The sequence below is a fragment of the Protopterus annectens genome, chromosome 9.part0 (assembly GCF_019279795.1).
Source record: "Protopterus annectens isolate FY-2018-M chromosome 9.part0, PAN1.0, whole genome shotgun sequence".
Lineage (NCBI taxonomy): Eukaryota > Metazoa > Chordata > Ceratodontiformes > Protopteridae > Protopterus > Protopterus annectens.
In genome coordinates, this window is record NC_056743.1 from 918,181,205 (window position 1) to 918,201,515 (window position 20,311).

Below are 20,311 nucleotides of genomic sequence, written 5' to 3' on the forward strand. Positions count from 1 at the left end.
TAAACAGCACAACTCACACCTTCAAACCTTCTTTAAATAAACCATAATTAATCACATCACACGAACTCTTCACCAAAAATATTTGCATTGTATCATTTTCTTTTGAACACATATTCTATTAGCTATCGTTTTGGCTCTTCAACGTGTCTCGTTCCCCTCCTCTTTGATCTTAGCATATAAAGTATTATAGAAAAGAGAGAGGGTCGAGGAGACAGATTCTGCATATATAAATAGGGCAGGAAAATAATTTTAAGTTTTACTATTAATGGAATTTGTGTAAATAGCGAGCTGAAAATAAACAATAACATTTTTAATGGAAACGGTAGCAATGAGCCCAATGAAAGTCTGTCTAAGCCTAGTGTACCAAGTACGCTGATGTCAAGTTCCGTTACTTTTTTCGGGTTCGTTGTGATGCTTTTGCTCTCTATACCCATCGCAGGTCTAATAATATCCGAAACACTTAATTTTTAATACTTTCGTTTCACTACGTGCTGCCTTACGTCACCTATAAGCTATTAATAAAGTATAATATTAATGGAGCACATACATTTCTGCAATTCACACTGAGTTTAGCTTACTGATAATACCGACTACAGCCCTAGACCCACCCACGAACGAACCTTCTGACACCCATCTACAGTAGGGGCAAACTGTTATTCGATATGGACTTATGATGAACGATCATATTCCACAACCCATAGGAGTTACTTGAAATGATGCTGTCTGCTACAGCGGCCCCGGTCCCTCCCACATACGAACCTTTTGACCTCTTCAGGCTGGATTTTGGACAGGCTGTTTACTATTTAAATTAGTCTTTTTTGACTGACTGTATTTTCTAAACTTTACTTGGTTTACCTAGTCAAACATATTAACCTTCTCAAGTCTCCAGCCTGAGAGTTTAACTCGGGTTAATTAGGAACAACCCGCTTTCTTCTTAAACTGAGGGGGCAGTGAGCGCCAGGTGTCCACGATTGGCTGATGTATCCACGCCCACAAATATTTTAACAGAAACAGGTGGCTGCGTGTCGCTTCACGGGTAATTGTTAGGTGTCACTTGGGTCTTGTTAGTGTTAAGTTGTGGAGTCTTTTTTTTAGATCAGCGGGATGAACAGACTAAAACCAACAGTATGGGCAACTGCAAGACCCCTACTCTGTGCCCACCCAATCCCGAGGCTAATCGGGGTCAAAATCTTTGGAGGCAGAACCCCTTTAAATCGTGGGCAACAGTGGTCCAAGACTATAGTCACTGGAAGTGCAGTCCACAAGCCACGTGATGAACTGACAGACAGAGAGACGACTCATTCACTCGAACAGCGGTAAGTCCTTTTAACACTGACATGCTGCCGAGCGTCGGCGCGTTGTTCTGCTTTGGAGTTTGATTAGCTGTCCACATTTTAGTATTGATTTTTTGAAAAGTTACAAAATGATTTCTGCAACATCTGCATAGCCTTTATTTTTGGATTCCGTATGCACGAATCATACCTCTCAACCTCTTAGATCAAGAAATCTGGACAAAGTTATAAAAAATGGGGGGACAAAGGCCCAAAAATAAGGACACTTTTTAAATATTGATCTTACAAACTTAGAAAGTTTATAGAAAAACAGGTTTTAGATTAGCATGAATTTTCTGAAGGGTGTGACGTCTAAAACCCTGTCTGTCATGTTTTCTGACTTCAACTCACAGTAAGTAATTTGTCAATGATTTGCAGGAGAACCACAATTTTATGAGGAAAAAGGACAAAAATATGAGGCAAAAATACGTACAGTTGAGATGTGCACCTGTGATGATATGTACAAGACTTCCAAGTTCATACTCGCCTTATTAAAGTTTCTATCACTTTTGTGCACTACTACACGGAAAATGGTTAGCTTTGTTTCCGAACAATTTATGTTACATTTTGGACACCGTCATAATTGCAAGAGGGTGACCAATCCCGAGACATTTGGTGGGAAGCAAGTAAACCTTGCCTTACAGGTTTTCAGAATTTCAAATGAGCTGTTAGTAGTACTGTGTGTAATTCACACATTATGTGTAGCAGTTAGTAGCTTAGATGTTTGCATTTAATTTTTGGGGGGAGCACTTAAATCACAACTTAAATGTAACTTGACTATTCATATTATGTCTTGTGCATGTAATCATCTTTGGGAAGTAAAAGGACAAGTTGAACAGTGCTTAAAAATAAGGTGGGAGAGTAGGTTGGTAACCTGTTATCATTCCCTGGTAACCAGTATGTGTTTCTTCCAAAAGTGCTTTCATCCCACTTGAGTTGCCTTTATGTCTGTCCAGTGCTTTATGTTATTATTATTCCTTCACAGTGGTTCCATAATGTCCATTATAGCTGTATACAAGACTGATGACCACTGTGGCCTGTATAAGACTAGCCAAACATCCCAACTGTATCCTGCAAGTTTATGTACCTTAGAGGTTATTTAAAGGGGTGTATGTAAGCTAGGGCAAGATTTGCAGGCTGTCTCTGTCCATTAGATACAAGATGCTATACCTATGGTATAGTTCCAATTTCCCATCCTCTGGTCTAGGTTGAATAAGGTTAGGGAAGAGCTCTGCATTACATAGATGGGAAGTCTGTTCCAGAGAAGGGGAATTCTCTTGAGACATACACCTCTCCCTCCAACGTGTCTTACTTAGCCGCAAGCAAAGTTTAAATCCCTAGATGGAGTAATTCTGATGCTATTCATTCTGTGGATATGCAAAAAGTCCGTCATAGTGGGATCCAAGGATACCTTGTATGCCAGGCATAGATCACCTCTCAACAGTCTGTAGGAAACAGAATGTAGAGAGAGGGATTTGCAGTGATCTGCATAGGAGATATGTTTGCACCCTGTATTCTTTTTATGAGGAACTACTGTGGACGTTCCAGTTGTTGCATGTGCCTGGCCAAGTATGTACAAAAAGGGGCATTGTACTCAAGGATGGGCCTAATGAGAGCAGGATACAATGGAATAATGACTTCCTTGGACCAAGATGTAGTGCCCTTGTTTATAAGTTGAGTAACACAGAATGATTTCTTCACTACCTTAGACATGTTTTTTTTAACACCATTATTAAAGTATCACTTAAGACACAGGCAAACATACATAACAGAAAAGAAAACAGACCATATTAACATTTTTTTTCCATTTATATACATTATACATCACACATCTTTTCTTTGTAGCTATTATCTGTCCCAAAATTACATAAATTGCTGAATTCCTTCTTTCCCTTAAACGTCACTGTTCTTCCTGAACATTATTCAGCATGTACTGTTCCCACAATTTCCATTTATTTCTGTGTAATTTGATCCTCCTGTTTTGTAAAAATCCCTCTTCCAGTTCTTTTATCTCTTTTTATAATATTCAATACTTTGAATACATTTGGGTTGGACTTTGATTTCTATTTTCTAGTAATTGCTTTTTTGGTAGCCAACAGAATTAAGCTTAATAAGGCCTTACTATGTCAAGGCAATTGAGATCCTGTGTCCCAGCTCAAGAGAATCATCTCCTTAGTTACAGCTATTTGCTTACCCAATATTTCTGACAGAGTGCTCTATAGGGAATTTTTAAAATATATCAGCTCATTAAATTCCAAAAAAAAATAGTTCCCAGTTACCTCTTTGTTTCCATTGCACCTCCAACAGTTGCTATCTGCCTGAAGAAAAAATCTGTGAAGTCTGCTTGGGGTATAAAAATATCTATGCAAAAACATCCAAGCAAATATCTTACACATTCTGGAGTTTGTTGCATACTTGGTAGCCATCCATATGTCCTCCCTTTGTTCCTTTTGTAAACTGATTTTCCAGTCTCTTTTCCCAGTTTTTCTAACCTGCTCTGATTGATTATTGCAGTTCTCATGCAATAATTTATATGACCTACTAATTATCCATTTTACCAGCATCTTCGGTTGTTTTTTTTTTTTAACAAGAAACATCTTTATTAAATTATCACTTACGACACAGACAATCATACATTTATATAAGTGACAACAAACCATATTGGCATAATCCCAGCTGCAAGCATTTTACATCACAAACCATATTCATATTCCTAACTGCAAACATTGTACATCACTTATAGCCTACCCAATCATTGTTAGTCAAACATTATGTGGCTCATTCAAGTCCTGCCTTCTTTTATATCTCATTCCTGTCCTGTATGTATTGTTCCCATAATTCCCATTTTTCCTGTGTAATTTGCTCCTAACCTTTTTAAAGATTCCAGTTGTTTTATCTCTTACTATATTCACTACTTCTGTTACAGTTGGTTTTGACTGTGATTTCCATTTTCTAGTATTTGCTTTTTGGGCAGTCACCATAATTAGAGTCAGCAAGGCCTTACTGTATCTAGGCAATTCTGATTCTCTATCATAGCTCAGAAAAATAATTTCCCTAGTTACACCAATTAGCTCACCCAGTATCTCCGGCAGAGTAGTCTGCAGGGAATCTTTAAAATCTGCCAACTTGTTACACTCCCAGAAAATATGTTGCCAATTACATCTTTCTTCCTCATCACACCTCCAACATTTGCTGGTTACCTGAGGAAAAATTATCTGGTGTCTACTTTGGGTACAAAAATATCTATGTAAACATTTCCAAGCAAAAATCCTAAATCTGCTAGATTTTGTTGCATATTTTGGAGACATACATCTATCATCCCATTGTTTCTGTGTGAATTGCTTATCCATTCTCTCTTCCCAATACTTTCTAACCCCCTCTGATTGATTCTTGTAGTACCATGCAATATTTTATATGATGTACTAATTATTCCTTTTTTAATGGCAGCCTCTGTTCTAGATTCTACTAAAAACTCTACCAGTGCTGGTCTTTTGTTTAGGATCCCCCTATTTCTTTCTATTTGCCTATACTCTGATATCAGTCCTTGATAGGGAAGGCAGTCTCTAGCCTGCAGTCCAAATAAATTATTGGCGTTTTTCCATTCTATTATATTTTCCCTCTCTAGTTATTTGCTCCCAATACCTTGGTTCATTTGCTAGTTTTCTCCAATAAATTCCACCACCCCCTTGCCTGTTGTTTGTGTCCCTAATTACAGGCATCCCTATCGGCAGAATCTTCTTTCCTCATTCCTGTGTTGGCTTAGTTATTAAAATACTTTCTGTTAGTTTATGAATATAATATTCTGTATGATTATTGTTATTTTCCTTAAAGATCTGCATCCATGATCCCAGTCATCCCTTTCCACTTTGAATTATACATTTCTGCTTGTGCTATGTATGGGACCCTTAACTTTGTAGCTCTGAAATACCCTTCAAATTGGATAATCCTAATCCGCCTTGTTCTATTTGAAGAATCAGTTTATCCCACTTGACTCTTGCTGTCTTACCCTCCCAGATAAAATCCTTCATCTTTTTATTAATTGCTGTGCACAACTTCACCTCTGATTGATAAAAATATGCCCTATTGTGTATAAGACTAAAGGGACTAAAAATATTTTAACTGCTTGTATCTTACTATCCATATAGCCATATAACAGCACTTCCAATTTCTCAGTTTTTGTATGATCTTTTGATTAGTCTCTTCCCACATATCCGTAGCTGCTACACTGGAATAATTATTAATCCATGCTTGTAAATACTTAATTTTATCATGTCTGTATAAATATGGATCTGAAGTAGGATATTCATTTGTCTGCAACCTGTGGGTTATGGATCCGATATCGGATCCGAACCGGCATGGTTTTCCAGCTATGGATCCAAGCTCTCAGCTCCTCCCCTCACCCATAATGCCCTGCTCTACCCTCATGACCTCAGATCTCGTTTGCCGCGCTGGTGACTGGATTTGGGTACATAGCTCTCAGCTAAGTGAACTCTATTTCTTGTTAAAATCAGAGAATTTTTTGGTTTTTTGAGTGAATTTGTGTGAAAGTTTAGGTTTCCCTTTCTTATAAGTGTATTTTGAGTTTATTTTGAGTTAAAGTAAGAAATTTTTATTCCCTCCCCTCGCTGTTGCGTAGAGTGTGTGTGTAGGCCTGTGTGTCTTTTGTTTTTAAGTTACTTTCTGTAACTTTTAGTGTGTTATAGATTATGGCTGACCAGCCTAAATCTATCTTTTCGAAATGCTCCGAGTGTGGCCATAAGCTCTCACCGCTGATGGCCACACTCGGTGTGTTAGTGTCTGGGTTGAACACCTCACATCTGGTTGTTCCATTTGTGCAGGGTTCAACCCCAGGGCACTGAGGGAGCGGAGGTCCAAGCTGGTCTTGGCGGGTCTTTACCGCCAGACTCGGCTCCGCCTCCGCTCCTTCGGGACTACTGTGGCTGCAGTTGTTCCCCTGTGGCACCCCTCCTGCTCCTGGGACTCAAACTCCCGCTTCTGGAGAGGAGAGGATGCTGCTAAAGGACCGGAGGGAGAAGCACCAAGCGGCGGGCCGAGACCTCTGTTTCGGCCCCGCCAGCCAAGCGGCTTCTCCCGGCTCCGTTGTCGGTTCGGTCTCCTCCTTCTCGGCCCGTCCCCTGTGTGCTTTTCACCGGGTCCTGAGGAGGAGGAGACCCGATCTCCGTCGAGGCTATCGAGGAGGCACTCCAGGCCTACCTCGGTAGCCTCTTCGAGATCTACCCATAGCCTTTCTGATGCTGATCTGGACCGGATGATGAGAAGGTTCATCCAGGCCCAGATGCAGATGGGAGTGCTCTTGCCTCCGGGGAGCTCAACACCCTTTTTAAGCCTATTGCTCCTTCTCCGACCCGCTATCCGGGTTCGGAGCAGCTGGAGCCGAGCAGCTGGAGCCGGGAAGGTCAGAGCCGATAGTACTTGGTACCGGACCCGACCCTGCCCTCGAAAGTGCCGGACCCGATCTCGGAGCCTGGATCCGAGCCGGATCCGGGGATCAGTGCTCCTTCGGCGCCGCCTGTGTCGGAGCGCACTGTCCCTTCGGATCCGAGTGCCGGCGCCGGCTCCGATCCACTCTTCGGATCCGAGGGGAGCCGATTGTCGGATCCTTTGGTCGAGGTCGGCTCCCTTCGGCTTTGATGTAGTGGAGAGGGCTCTGTTGAGGGTCTCCGGACCCCGGCACTTGCTTCGCTCCGCCCCGCTCCCTCTGCACTGGGCCAGGCTTCCACCATCCGGCCCCTGCGACAGCCCGTTTCTGTGCCCCAGGTTGCTCCTATGGAGCAAATTGCTCCTCGCGAGGACTCCTCTGACAGCCCCCAGAGGAGGCCCTCGCAAGCATACGTGCAAAAGGAGGCACATTGACTCCCAGTCTCTCACAGAAGACACGGACTTGGAGGAAGGGGAAGGCTCCCCACGGTCACCCCCCGAGGATGTCTCCTTTGGAGACATCATGGAAATGCTCCGTATAAGGGGGGGTGGTCTGCCCCCAAGTCTTCCTCGGACGAGTCCGTGTTCTTGGAGGCATTTGAAACGGGCCCGTCTACCTCTTGGGTGTCCCCCCCTGCCGACCCCCTGGTGGACCTTATTACCACCAGGGCGTGGAAGGAACCGGACACCGTGGAGCCAATTCCCAAAAGACCGGATAGGATCCTTAGTCCGCCATCCGACCGGACCCATTGGAGTAAGGGGCCTCCTGTAGATGCCATATTGATGGCGGCGGCCACAAAGAGGGAACTAGCTCAGGAGAGTCCCTCAGTCCACCCACCGAGCAAGGAGTCTCGGATGATGGACCGCTTGGGGAAGCGGATGTTCAGTTCGGCGACCTTCTCGGTAAGGGCGCTGAACTATTTGGCACATGTTATTCGGATGCAGCGAGACCTTATTAAGGAATACGCTGCATCCCCCCCTGAGTCCATTTCGGAGGAGGACAGAGTTCTGCACTCCACCCGTATGGCCACTCTTAGGTCAGTTACGAATACTTCTATGCGGCTACTCTCCCATGCAACGGAGGCGCCGCTAGAGCTGCGGGACAGGACTGGTCACTAGACGCCAGGCCTGGCTCCGCACTGCGATTTTTCTGAGCCCTTCAAGGCGCTTTGAACGCCCCTTTGATGGTTCTGCTCTGTTTGGCAAGACCGCTCACAGACGCTGACCCAGAGCGAGAAGGACGGAAGACGCTGTCTGCCGTCGGAATCCGCTTCTCTGCACCCCAGAGGCCCTATTCTAGGAACCAAAAGGGTCAGAAGAAGATGTGGTTCCGGAAGTCGCAGCAGTCCCAGCCTGCTCCGGACAACCAGTCCTTCCGTGGCAGAGGAGGACAGGGAGGACGCCGTCCTAGAGGCAGAGGGGCTCCCAGAAACTTCGGGTCCAGGGAACCTTTCTCTGAACGGCCCGCGCAACCCTGAGGGTTGCCCGACTGCTCTACTCTGGAGGCAGTCGGGCGTTGGGCACCTAGCGGCATGGGAGTCCATAACATCGGACCGCTGGGTTCTCCAAATCATATCCAGGGATATCGCATTCCTTTCCTTCACCTTCCAAAATTGAAGTCCTCCCAGACGCCCCACCCGGTCAACGGAGGCCGCTTTGGCAGAAATTGGCCATCTGCTAAAGAAAAGAGCCATCCAGCCCGCTCCCCAGACCAGATCGGATCAGGGTTCTACTCCAGATTCTTTTAGTGCCAAAAAGACGGGGAACTAAGACCAATCCTAGACCTCTCTCTCTTGAATCTGGCAGTCCCCAAAGAAAAATTCAATGGTCACTCTGCAATCTATTCTCCCCTTCTGGGAGAAAATCACTGGATGTCCTCGATAGATCTCAAGGTCGCGTACTACCACATCCTGATGCACACGCGCTCCAGGTGGTTTCTCCGCTTCGGCTGGGAGCCAGTCACTACCAGTTCCGGGTCCTTCCCTTTGGTCTCACCACAGCCCCCAGGGTGTTCACCAAAGTACTAGCAGTGGTAGCGGCCCACCTGAGGCTTCAGGGGGTGCAGGTCTTTCCCTACCTGGATGACTGGCTTCTTACCGCCCCAACAAGGCATCTACTTCTCTTGGCGCGAGACTCCTTTCTCCATCTTGCTCCATTTCTGGGCATCACAATAAATACAAAAAAGTCCAACCTGGCCCCCACACAGCTCTTAGATTTCATAGGGGCCAGACTAGACACAAGGAGTTTACGAGCCTTCCTCACTGCGGACAGAGTTCTAAATCTGCAGCTCCAGGTGCGGGCCATTCTCCATTCAAGTTCTGTTCCAGCGGAGTTGGTCCTGAGGGCTCTAGGGTCCATGGCTTCGCTATAGCACTTCTTCCTCTTGCCAGGCTCAATATGCATTCTACAGTGGACGCTCTTAGTACAGTGGTCATACCTTGCTCTCCCATGCATCATCCCATAGCGATCAGCAAGGCTTGCAAACGGTCCCTCTTGTGGTGGCTCCACTCCCCGGATCTCCACAAAGGTCGCCCATTTTGTGCTTCTCCCCCTCTCGCCACGGTGACCACGGACGCCCCCGCCTCGGGTGGGGGCACTTATGGCCGGACAGTCCAAGGCACGTGGAACGATTCAGAGACCTTACTGCATATCAATGTTCTAGAGATGAGAGCAGTGCTCTTAGCGTTGCTAGCACTTCAGGACTTTCTTCCCTTGGGAACAATTGCGATTCAATCGGACAACATGTCTGTTGTCTGGTACATCAACAAGCAAGGGGGAACAAGGTCTTACCCTCTTTGTCGAGAGGCCATGAGAGTTTGGGAATGGGCAATCTCCACCAATCGCTTTCTCATAGCAACGCACATTCCGGTCGGTCCAACATCCTAGCGGACAAGCTCAGTCGCACCATTCTGACCCCTTACGAGTGGTCTCTCAATTGTCAAGTAGCGGAACGCATATTCGCACGGTGGGGAACCCTTCATGCGATCTTTTGCTTCTCCCTACACCACCAAGTGCAACAGTTTTTCCCGTCTAGTACCTCCTCCCGGAGGTACCCCAAGAGACGCCTGGTGCATGCTTGGCCACCCGGTCTTCTGTATGCCTATCCACCCTTGCCTCTGATGCTGCAAGTTCTTCAGAAAGCCTCTCGGGTGGGTTGCAGAATTATTCTCATTGCTCCATTCTGGCCTCGACAGATCTGGTTCCCCTTCCTAAGGTCTCACTCGGTGAATCCTCCTTGGATTCTAGATCCCATCCCGGATCTGATATCCCATCCATCCTGCATTCCTCCTCCGAACCTGGACAACCTGAAGCTGACCGCTTGGCTGCTCCAGTTCCACTCTTGATAAGGACTCCCGGTATTTCTTCACCTGTAAAGGCTATTTTGGTGGCGGCTCATAAACCATCCACTAGAAAGGTTTACCAAGCAAATGGAAACGTTTCTCTGTGTGGGCGGAGCGGCAAGGCCTGAATCCCTTCACGGTTCCTCTCCCTGTAGTGCTTGACTTTCTAACCTCTCTCTTTAACGATGGTGCCAGCAGTTCCACAGTCTAAGTTCAACTGGCGGCAATTTCTCACTATCACATTGGCCAAGATTCTAATCCTCTTATGTCAGCCAAATTGTGTAAGACATTTCTTAAAGGTACTTTTCTTCTCAGGCCCCTATAAAACAAGCAGTTCCTCCTTGGGACCTTTCTTTGGTCCTACAGGCCTTGACCGCTCCTCCTTCGAGCCCGGCTACGGTGGATCTCAAATTCTTGTCCTACAAGACAGCCTTTTGGTAGCCATCACATCAGCCAAGAGAGTTTCTGAACTTCAAGCTTTATCAGCTAAACCTCCTTACTTGGTATTTCATCCGGACCGTGTCTCCCTCAGGACCAACCCGTCCTTCCTTCCTAAAATCGCTTCTGAAGCAAACATCAATCAATCCATTAACCTCCCTGTTTTCTTCCCTAAATATGAAAACAAAGGTGAATATAAGCTACATTCACTAGATGTTCACAGGCAACTTAGATTTTATCAACAGGACAGCTGGTCATAGGCAATCCGACCAGCTGTTTATTTCCTTTGCAAAATTCAATTTGGGCAAGCCAATCTCTAAAGTTTCTCTGTCCCGCTGGATTTCACAGTGCATTTTATTGGCTTATCAAGCGTCAGGAAGGCCCGCACCGGGGTGTTCATGCCCATTCAACCCGGTCAGTATCTACCTCGCAGCCTTCAAGGCTAGGATTCCTCTAGATGATATTTGTGCAGCAGCCACGTGGGCTTCATCTCATACATTTATTTCCCACTATAAGTTGGATCTTGCATCTAGGGTAGAGCATCCTTTGGCTCATGGTGCTCCGGAATATCCTTCCATGATGGCCGCCCAAGATTCAGGTAGCTGGGGACTCTGTCCCACAGGTTGCAGACAAATGAATATCCTACTTCAGATTTAGAAGTTATGTACTCACCATAACGTTCCATCTGAGTAGGTGTATTCATTTGTCTGCAACCATCCCGCCCTCCTATCCCCCTGGCCTTTCAGTTTCCTGCATATTCTTTGTTACCCTTTTTAGGGTATTGTTGCTTTGGCAAACTCGATCTGAGGTCATGAGGGTAGAGCAGGGCATTATGGGTGAGGGGAGGAGCTGAGAGCTTGGATCCATAGCTGGAAAACCATGCCGGTTCGGATCCGATATCGGATCCATAACCCACAGGTTGCAGACAAATGAATACACCTACTCAGATGGAACGTTATGGTGAGTACATAACTTCTAAATATTGTTGACCAATTCGTGTGTGGGTACATAATTTACCGCTATTGCCTTTATTTTAGTTTCATTCATTTTATATCCAAAAAAAGTATTTGAAACGGCCTCAAAATGTTCAACAACATTGTAATGTCCTTTCTGGTTTTATCAAGAATAAAATAGTATCATCTGCAAATAAGCCAGCTTTTCTTGACTCCCATACCAATTATATCCTTGAATTTTTGAGTCCCTTATTTTCTTTGTCAATGGTCTAAATCTGATGCAAATAACAAAGAGAAAAGAGGATACCCCTGCTTATCTGTGTGGTTTAGAATAGTATGGGCAGTGGAGAGTTTGTTGTAGAGTAAAAGTTGGGAAAGTTCTAGCCATTTAAGCCATTTAAGTTTCTGGAGTGTTGAGCAGTGGTGAGACCTATTTGGTGAGTCTGTGGCAAACCAGGCAATTTTGTTATAGCATGATTGCAATTTGGCTAAGTCAGATTTCTTTAGATTGGTGAGAATTGGTGAGGCATAGAGCAGAGCTGAGGTAAGGTGTGTTTGGGTAATATAGATTTAGTGAGATATTGTTTGTTTCTGTAGAGCGTATCCAACTTTTTGTGTACTTTTTTAATTGTTTGTGCAATATGGATATCAAATCTTAAGTTACTATCAATGACTACTTCCAGTAATTTAGTGTGGGACATGGGTGAGATGATTGTATTGTTTAAGGATAGAATATTGAAATTAAGAAGTGGCAAAGTGTGTATTGTATGTTGAAATATCATAAGTTGAGTTTTTTAGGGTTTAGGATTAGTTGGGTGTTATATAGCCATGTCTCCACCTTTGAAAGGGTATCCTATGTTATAATTTGCAACTGTTGGGGAAATTATGCTGCACATATCAATGTAGAATCATCAGCATACTGTATGATAGATGCATGCTGTGTAGCATTATGAAGTTTATTAATAAATATAGAAAACAGTAGGAGACCCAGGATTGATCCTTGAGGTACTCTAGTTGTGACAGGCAGAAGAGAAGAGAGGTCTTGCTGCCACTGCACTGCTTGTTGATGGTTAGTTAGGTAGTATTGGAACCATCCAATGGTAGCTGGATTTAGAATTAGTTCAGTTAATGTATTAATCAGGTTATGTGAGACCATGTCAAAAGTTTTAGAAAGATCAAGAAATATCGAAGAAACACATTTTCCATTGTTTCTATGAACATTATCAGTGTTAGTGAAGGATACCAGAGCTGTGGTGGTGCTATGGCATGGTCAGAAACCATATTGAATGTCATTTAGTAGTCAGTTAGTAAATAGTGCATGATCACCTCTTTTGAGAATTTTTGACAGGGGAGAGAGTATGGCTATTGGGCGATTAATTAGACAATTCATTTGATGTACCTCCTTTATGTAACGTGATAATGTGGGATGTTTTCCATATAGCAGGGGCTTGGTTTTCAGATATTGATCTGTTAATAACTATGGATACAAGGTAGAAGACAACATCTGCAGCAAGTCTAAGGTACTCTGCAGGTAGTTTATCGGCTGATAGAGTGGTAGGTTTATGTTTTTTAAGCAATTTTTTATTGTGTCTGTTGAGATGGGTTGGAAGGAGAAGGCATTATTATTATAATTATTCAAAGTAGATGGGGTTGTAGAGTGTGTAGAGCTACAGTTATTTGATAGAGCTAGAATTAATCCTCCTAATCAATTTATAATTTTATCAGGGAATGTAAATACTTCCATTGCCCTAATCATAAAGTCCCAGCTTACTCTGCCACATTTTTTTCTCTGCATCAAGACCCACCAACAACAATGATATTTTCATATATTCTGCTTCTCTCTGGATCATCAGTGTTCTGTTAATGTTGTCAAAATGTTTGCCTTCCTTCCACAAAACCACACTGATCCATATTTATCAGTTTTGGCATCACTTTTGCCATTCTTTTAGCTATTATAGACACAAATACTTTATAATCATGGTTTAGTATTGAAATGGCCCTGTATGAAGCTGGATCTGATGGATCTTTACCCTCTTTTGGTGTTACAGCTGCCACCACTTTCTTCCAGGATGTTGGTACTTCTCTTCCTCATAAAATACTGTCAAACAAAACCTTCCAGATTTTATCAGTTTTTTTTCCCTGCTAGCTTCCAAACTTCCACAGGAACACCATCTATTCCTGAGGACTTTCCTGTGTACTGGTTATACTTCACTATTTTTATCTCATCTCTTCCTATCCTAACTGTTAGTAATTGAGCCTCATCTACCTCTAAACTTGGCATATTTAACTCTTCTATAAACATCCCCATTTGTACTTTTTCTTGATTTCCATATTTCTCTGCTTTATACAGACTTTCATAGAATTTCTGAAATATTTCTAGTACTTCTATAGGATGTCTTATTGTCTTCCTTGTTAAAGGCTCCCTAAGGTTGCCAACATTCCTTTCTCCTTTCTGTTGCCTGAGTCATTGTGATCTGAAGCTATTATCAAAAAAACAGTTGTTTAATAGCAGTCTTTCCAGACTCATGCATATTATCAAGGTATCCATTATTTTCTGTTTAACATTCTTAAGTTGCTCCTCTTCTTGTTCTGTGAGATTCCCCCTGTTCTGCAATACTTTAACATTTGTTAGTCCCTGTAAATAATTCTTGTTACTTCTTAACCACATCTCTATTTCTTTTATTTCCACCCCATTTTAAACTTCACTTTAATTTTATCCTATTCCCTAGCTATATTTCCAGAAGAAATTTCTACCTTCTCTAATAGCTCCTGAATAATTTTCACTACCCATTTCTTAAATTCCTCTCTTTTCAACAGATAGATGGGAAAGGGCAAGTGTCTCATTTTTATTTAATTATTTGGTATTTTCATTTTAGCTATTATTGGCGCATGATCTGGTTATTGGGTGCATATCAAGACTTTCAGTTAAATCCACATATTCCTGTGAAAAGTAAATTCTGTCTAGCCTAGCCCAGTTTTTGTATCTTGGGGAATAAGTAAATTCACTCCGAACTCCTAGTACTGAATTCACGTCTTTCATGCTAAATATTTTCCTATATTTCTTTAAAAATGTACCATCCTTTGTTATATTTTCCCTTCTGGACCCCACATACACATCTTCACTGCTGCAAATCAAATTCCAGTTGCCACATACAAGTAATAGTCCTTGCTGAAAGCTAATTATTTTCCCAGAATTTTCTTAAACTCCCTTATAGCAGTTTTAGGTGGAATATGCCAATGTAATCATCCTCCATTGCCAGTAGTCCCTTAGTACTGCATATCTGCCATTATAATCTTTTTTATCTTCTACTATTACTATTGGAGCTCCTCTTGCAATTAATATAAGTACTTCTGGTTTCCTTTGTCCCAGGTATTCTGCTGAATAACCATCCTGAAAACCTTTCTTTATCAAATTCACATGTTCATTTCTTTCCAGGTATGTCTCCTGTAGCATAGCTATTTGCACTGTACATTTTTAAAATATAGTTCAGAACTCTTTCTTTTTTGTATTTCTCTGTGAGACCACTGACATTTACAGATATTACAGAAAGCATTGTTGTGTTAAAAAGTTATTATTTCCACCTTTTATGTGTAACAGCTTTTTTGTTAAATATCTAGTTCCAGATTTTGTGTTACATGTATACACTGTTTGACAGGTTGATTTTTTTTTATACAGCTGTTTCTTGTCATCTCCACTTGAGCGTATGTCACATCTTACAAAACATTTTGTTTTATTTAAAGCCCTCAAACAAAAAACAAACACACCCCAATACCCCCAAAACCTATTAACTTAATGTTAACACTCAAAACTATGTACATCTTCAAATACTGAAGCTTTTCTTTCGTAGTGGGAACAAGTGTCTCACACTGACAGCTACACTCACAGACTTGGGTTAACCTAAAAGAACCTATGCCAAGATGCATGGTACAGCCTATGCTTTTACTAAGTGCTCTCTGATTTTGTCTGTCTTTATAGTTCTCCCGTCTGGGAAAACACTTGAATGCTTTCAGAAAACATGATTTCCTAGCAATTTCTCTTTTATCAGATTGTCTGCATGGAGACATGAGGACCAGCTACAAAGTTGATAGAAAAAGCACACTTTTATTTGCTAGAAAAAAGCTTTATAATATTCAGTGTTCTTTTTCATTTACTCACTTTCTCTTAAAATGTGTTACTAGATCAAGCTAAAAACCTTAATCTAGTCATTCCCCTATGCAAGAATGAGAAAAAGTACATTGTTTTGTATTTTCCCATGTTCTTTTGACCAGACTTTTCTTTTTTTTTTACATTGTAGTGCCTACATTTCTTAAATCTTAACAAGAAGAAAGAGAGAAGAGGGGAGTAAAACAGAAGCACCTGTTTACCTTAGTATCCACATTACACTTAAAAGTAACTGAGAAAACTGTAGTTTATAGTATGCAAAGAGAATCATGCTCTATAAAAATTACTGTTAAGAATAAAATTGTTTTACTTACAGTTAACTTTCTCATTCCTCTTCCCCTCTCCTAAGTATTTTCCAGACCTTAATGACATGAAGTAGGGCATGCTTTAGAGTCCCCTACAAGTTTAACAAAGTAAAAAAATCCAATATTTCCAGATTTTCTTGTTCTTTTATGTTTCACAAATATAATTATTGCTTTGTAATCCCACCTTTTTGAATTTCAAAGTTACTGGTTTTATTCCTGTTCATCTCCATCTCCCAAATCCTATATTTGTTTCATTTCAAATGTACACTTGATTATTCTAGTCAACTCTTGTGCTTTCTTCCTTCTTTCAATCATTTTCCATTGAAACATTGGAAAAGGTTTCACTGGCACAGTCTCTCTGTGGTCTTTATCACCAGAAGAACAAGAAACATAATCTCTTTGTTTCACAGCTCAGTTTTTGTTGGACAAATTTTGTATTTCCTCTGTAACATGTACTGCATCAAAATGATTTTGTCCATCCAGGAAAAGAATATTTTGAAGATAGTTGGATACAGCAATTTGAATCTTACACCTGCTTCTCGACATTTCCTGAATAGTGCAATACATTTACTCCTCTTCTGCCTGGTGTTCAATGATAAACCATTCTCCATAAACACTCTGCTATCTCCCACTTTTAGTACTTTGTCCTTCTGCCACAGTTTTATCAGAATCAAATTCTTTTGCTGGTAGACTTGCATCTTTTCTGTTAAAGGTCTAGGTTGCTTTCTTATAGCTAGGTTTGGAACATACACACGGTGTGCCCTTTCAATTAATAACTCCTGCTATGGAGTACCAGCCCATTTGCTTACTTTTGCTTTCATAAAATTAATACAGTCTGTTTCTTCCAGCTTTTCTGGTAGAGCAGAAAATCTCAGGTTTTCCTTGTGTGCTCTGTCCTCTAATTCTTTTATTTTTGAAATATCCCATGTGAAGTTGTTCAATCTCACCATTCATTCATCACTGATGCGTTCGGAGCCGATCCTCGGCTCTGACACGGCTGACTAGCAAGCTCAAAGTTCTCCAGTAGCTCGAGACCTCACCCCTTATCCCATAATGCACTGCTGGAATTACCTCAGATCTAGTTTGCCGTGGCACAGATCTCTTGGTTTCCAGCTTGGCTCAAGACTTTACTGGGAGTTTTTCATCTTTCAGCAAGTTACATTTTTTTTCATTTTTATATATCCTTGTTCTATTCTTAATAGCAGATATACCAGCTAGTAGATAGTAGTTTTTCTGTGTTTATACTCCTTCCCTCAATATTATCTATCTTGCCTTCAGCCTTTTGGCCTTAGGATCCCTTCTTTAGTGATTAGTCAGTGTTCCCTTTTGGGACTATTGTTTCTGGATCTCTTATTACTGTTTGTAATTATTTAATTGTCAGTGCCCCTTTTGGGCTGTGTGTGTGTTTGTGTGAGTTACTTAGTTGAAAACAGCTCATAGTTAAATAGTGTGCCTGAGTTGTGTAATGTCTGAAGAAAAAGGCAAACATCCAAAGTCTGGGTTCAAAAAATGCCCAGACTGCGGACAGAAAATGTCAGTCACAGATGTCCATGTGCAGTGTGTTTACTGCTTGGGTGAGGTACATCTACAAGAATCTTGCAGTATATGTCACTGCTTTTCCACAAGAGTGTTAGCAGAAAGGAAGAGGAAATTGATTGATAGGGGTATCATCAAACACCCCTTTTCTGAGGCATTGTCTGGCCAGGATGGAGCCAGAAAAATCATCTAAATCTTCTAAGTCTTCCACTGATTCTAGATCCAAAAAAGGAAGGAGGTCAGAAAGTGTGGTGACTTCGGTTCCATTGCCTTCGGAGCCGACAGTCTGCTCTTTTTGGAACCAGGACATGGCTTTGGAATGGGTTGCCGAAAAACCTCCATCCATATTGCTCCAGTCGGCTCCATCTCTCCACTCTTCCAGGTCCTCTGTCATCTGATCTGGATATGGACCAGCTGGTTCAGAAACTCTTAAAGTCACCAGGCCTAGTTAAATTGCTGTCAGCTCAGACACAACCGTCAGAGCCGAAGACCACTACCTTTGAATTGTCTGCTCCTCCTCCGAGCCATACCGGACCTTCGGAGCCGAAGGAGGCTGACCTGATGATTGTAGATCCCTTGGAGCCGACACCTGCTCCAGTGTTGTTGGCTCCATCTGCTCGGACGTTCTGGGCGCCGACCAGGGACTCTAGGAGCCGACACTCTCCGGTCAGGTCCGGGGAGGATAGCTGCACTGACTTGGTGCCGACTCTTCCTCTCGGGGCCTCGGCTTGGGTGAGCTCGGCTCCTACCTCAGGCTCGGAGCACACGGCTTCGGTGCGGGAGGAGATCATGGCTCCATCGGAGCCATCGAGTCCTTCTCATCTGAGCCGAGGTGCATTCGATGCCATGAGGCGAGTGTTGTCACCCAAGACTTCCTCATCTCTAGGTCTGGCCTCTTCTTCCCCTAAAGTGCCTGTGTCTGTTTCTGTTTCCTCTGGTCATCCCAAGCGTAGAGACCCAGAGCCTCAAGTAGCCCCACAGGGTGCTCCCTGCTCTTCTGAGACCACTCCAGAAGTTCCCCCTGAAAAGGTTCCCAGGAAGAGATTATGCAAGAGGAGGCATTTGGACTCCCCCCAAGGAGTCTATCACATCGGACACCAACCTGGATGAATCAGAAGGGTCCCCCAGATCCCCCTCTGAGGACATATCCTTTGCGGAGATTCTTGAAATTCTTAGGCAGAGGGGTGATTGGCAGTCCAAGAGCCCTAATGAGGACAAGTCAGCTCTCATGAAGGTGTTTGGGTCTCAGCCTTCCACCTCTTGGGTATCTCCGCCCTATGATGAGCTTATGGATCTGGTCTCTCGTAGGGCATGGGAGTCTCCAGAATCTATGGAACCTGTTCCTAGGAGACCTAATAAGTTTATTTCAGCCCCTGTGGATAAGTTATTTTTGACCAAGGGAGTCCCTGTTGCCATGGTGGTGGTGGCAGCCACCAAAAAGGAAATGTCTGAGACTTCCTCATCTATCCATCCTCCTAACAGAGAATCTAGGATCATGGATAGATACGGGAAAAGCATGTTCAGTTCAGCGACTTTCTCACTCAGATCACTGAACTATTTGACACATTTTACCAGACTGCAGAGAGAGCTCCTTAACGAGTTGGGAGATATCTTCAGGGTGCTGTAGCTTCTTGTGTATCTGATAAGATTGCCACTCAGCTATCTACCCTCAGTTCGATAGTCAACTTGTCCATGCCTCTCATATCATACACAGCTGATGGTTCAAGTAGAGCCGCAGGTACAGGAATCACTCTTCGTAGGCATGCCTGGATGCGACTCTGTCCCTTCGCGGAACCCTTCAAGTCTTCTTTTACTAATACCCCATTTGACGGTTCATCTTTGTTTGGGCCAAAGGTGAAGGAGACTTTGAGCAGGTGTGAGCAAGAAGTAAAGACTCTGTCTGCTGTCCGAGACTGTTTTTCCACCTCCACTCGACCCTTTCCCAAAGGTCAGAGGGGAGGAAAGATGTGGTTCCAGAAAGCCCAAGGAGCCTTTCAAGACACATGTGGAGAGCCTCCCTCCAGAGACAGAGGAGGGGGTTTCAATGGAAGATGCCTCCCTTGCGGCAGAGGGGGTCTGCAACACCAGGGTGACAGAGATCACTTCTCTGGTCAGTCCTACCAGCTCTCCTAAATGAAGGCCCGGCTGTCCTACTCTGGAGGCAGTTGGAGGTCGCTTATCATTGTACCCCAAAGCCTGGCTAAAAATAACAAATGACAGTTGGGTAGAAAGTATCATTTCCAGAGGGTATTTCATACCATTCTCCACCCAGCCTCTTCCAATCAAAAAAATCCCGGACGTTCCACCCAGTCACATGGGACAAGCAGCAATAGAGATATGCTGATTGCTAGAAAAAAAGAGTCATCCAGCCAGTTCCAGCAGACCAGACAGGATTCGGAACTTACTCAAGGTTCTTTTCGTTTCCAAAGAAAACAGGGGACTGGAGACCCATTTTGGATCTCAGCAGACTCAACCAATTTGTGAGAAAAGAGAACTTCCGAATGGTCACGCTACAGTCCATACTCCCTTTCTTAAGGAAGGACAATTGGATGTGCTCGATCAATCTCAAGGATGTGTACTACCACATAAAGATGGCCAGGTCATCCAGAGATCATCTGCGTTTTTGGCTGGGAGCCATTCATTATCAATTCCGAGCTCTGCCCTTTGGTCTCACTACAGCCCCCAGAATGTTCACCAAGTGCATGGCAGTAGTCATGGCTCACCTGAGGCGTCTAGGATTCCAGGTGTTTCCATATCTAGACGATTGGCTCCTTACCTCCACCACCAGGCGTCAACTTCTTCAAGT

The 20,311-nt window shown here is 43.2% G+C and overlaps 1 protein-coding gene across 2 annotated transcripts in view; it reads left to right on the top strand.

Moving 5' to 3' along the window:
* The first annotated feature begins 873 nt into the window (after positions 1–873).
* Positions 874–20,311, top strand: part of LOC122811665 (glutaminase liver isoform, mitochondrial-like) — a 1,484,096-nt gene continuing 1,464,658 nt past the window's right edge. The window contains exon 1 of one of the 2 annotated variants that reach the window (XM_044083661.1): positions 874–1,316. In XM_044083661.1, coding sequence (XP_043939596.1) covers positions 1,105–1,316 — 212 coding nt within the window. In that variant the 5' untranslated portion in view covers positions 874–1,104. The remainder of the gene's footprint in view (positions 1,317–20,311) is intronic. The other variant, XM_044083660.1, reaches the window with a different exon arrangement.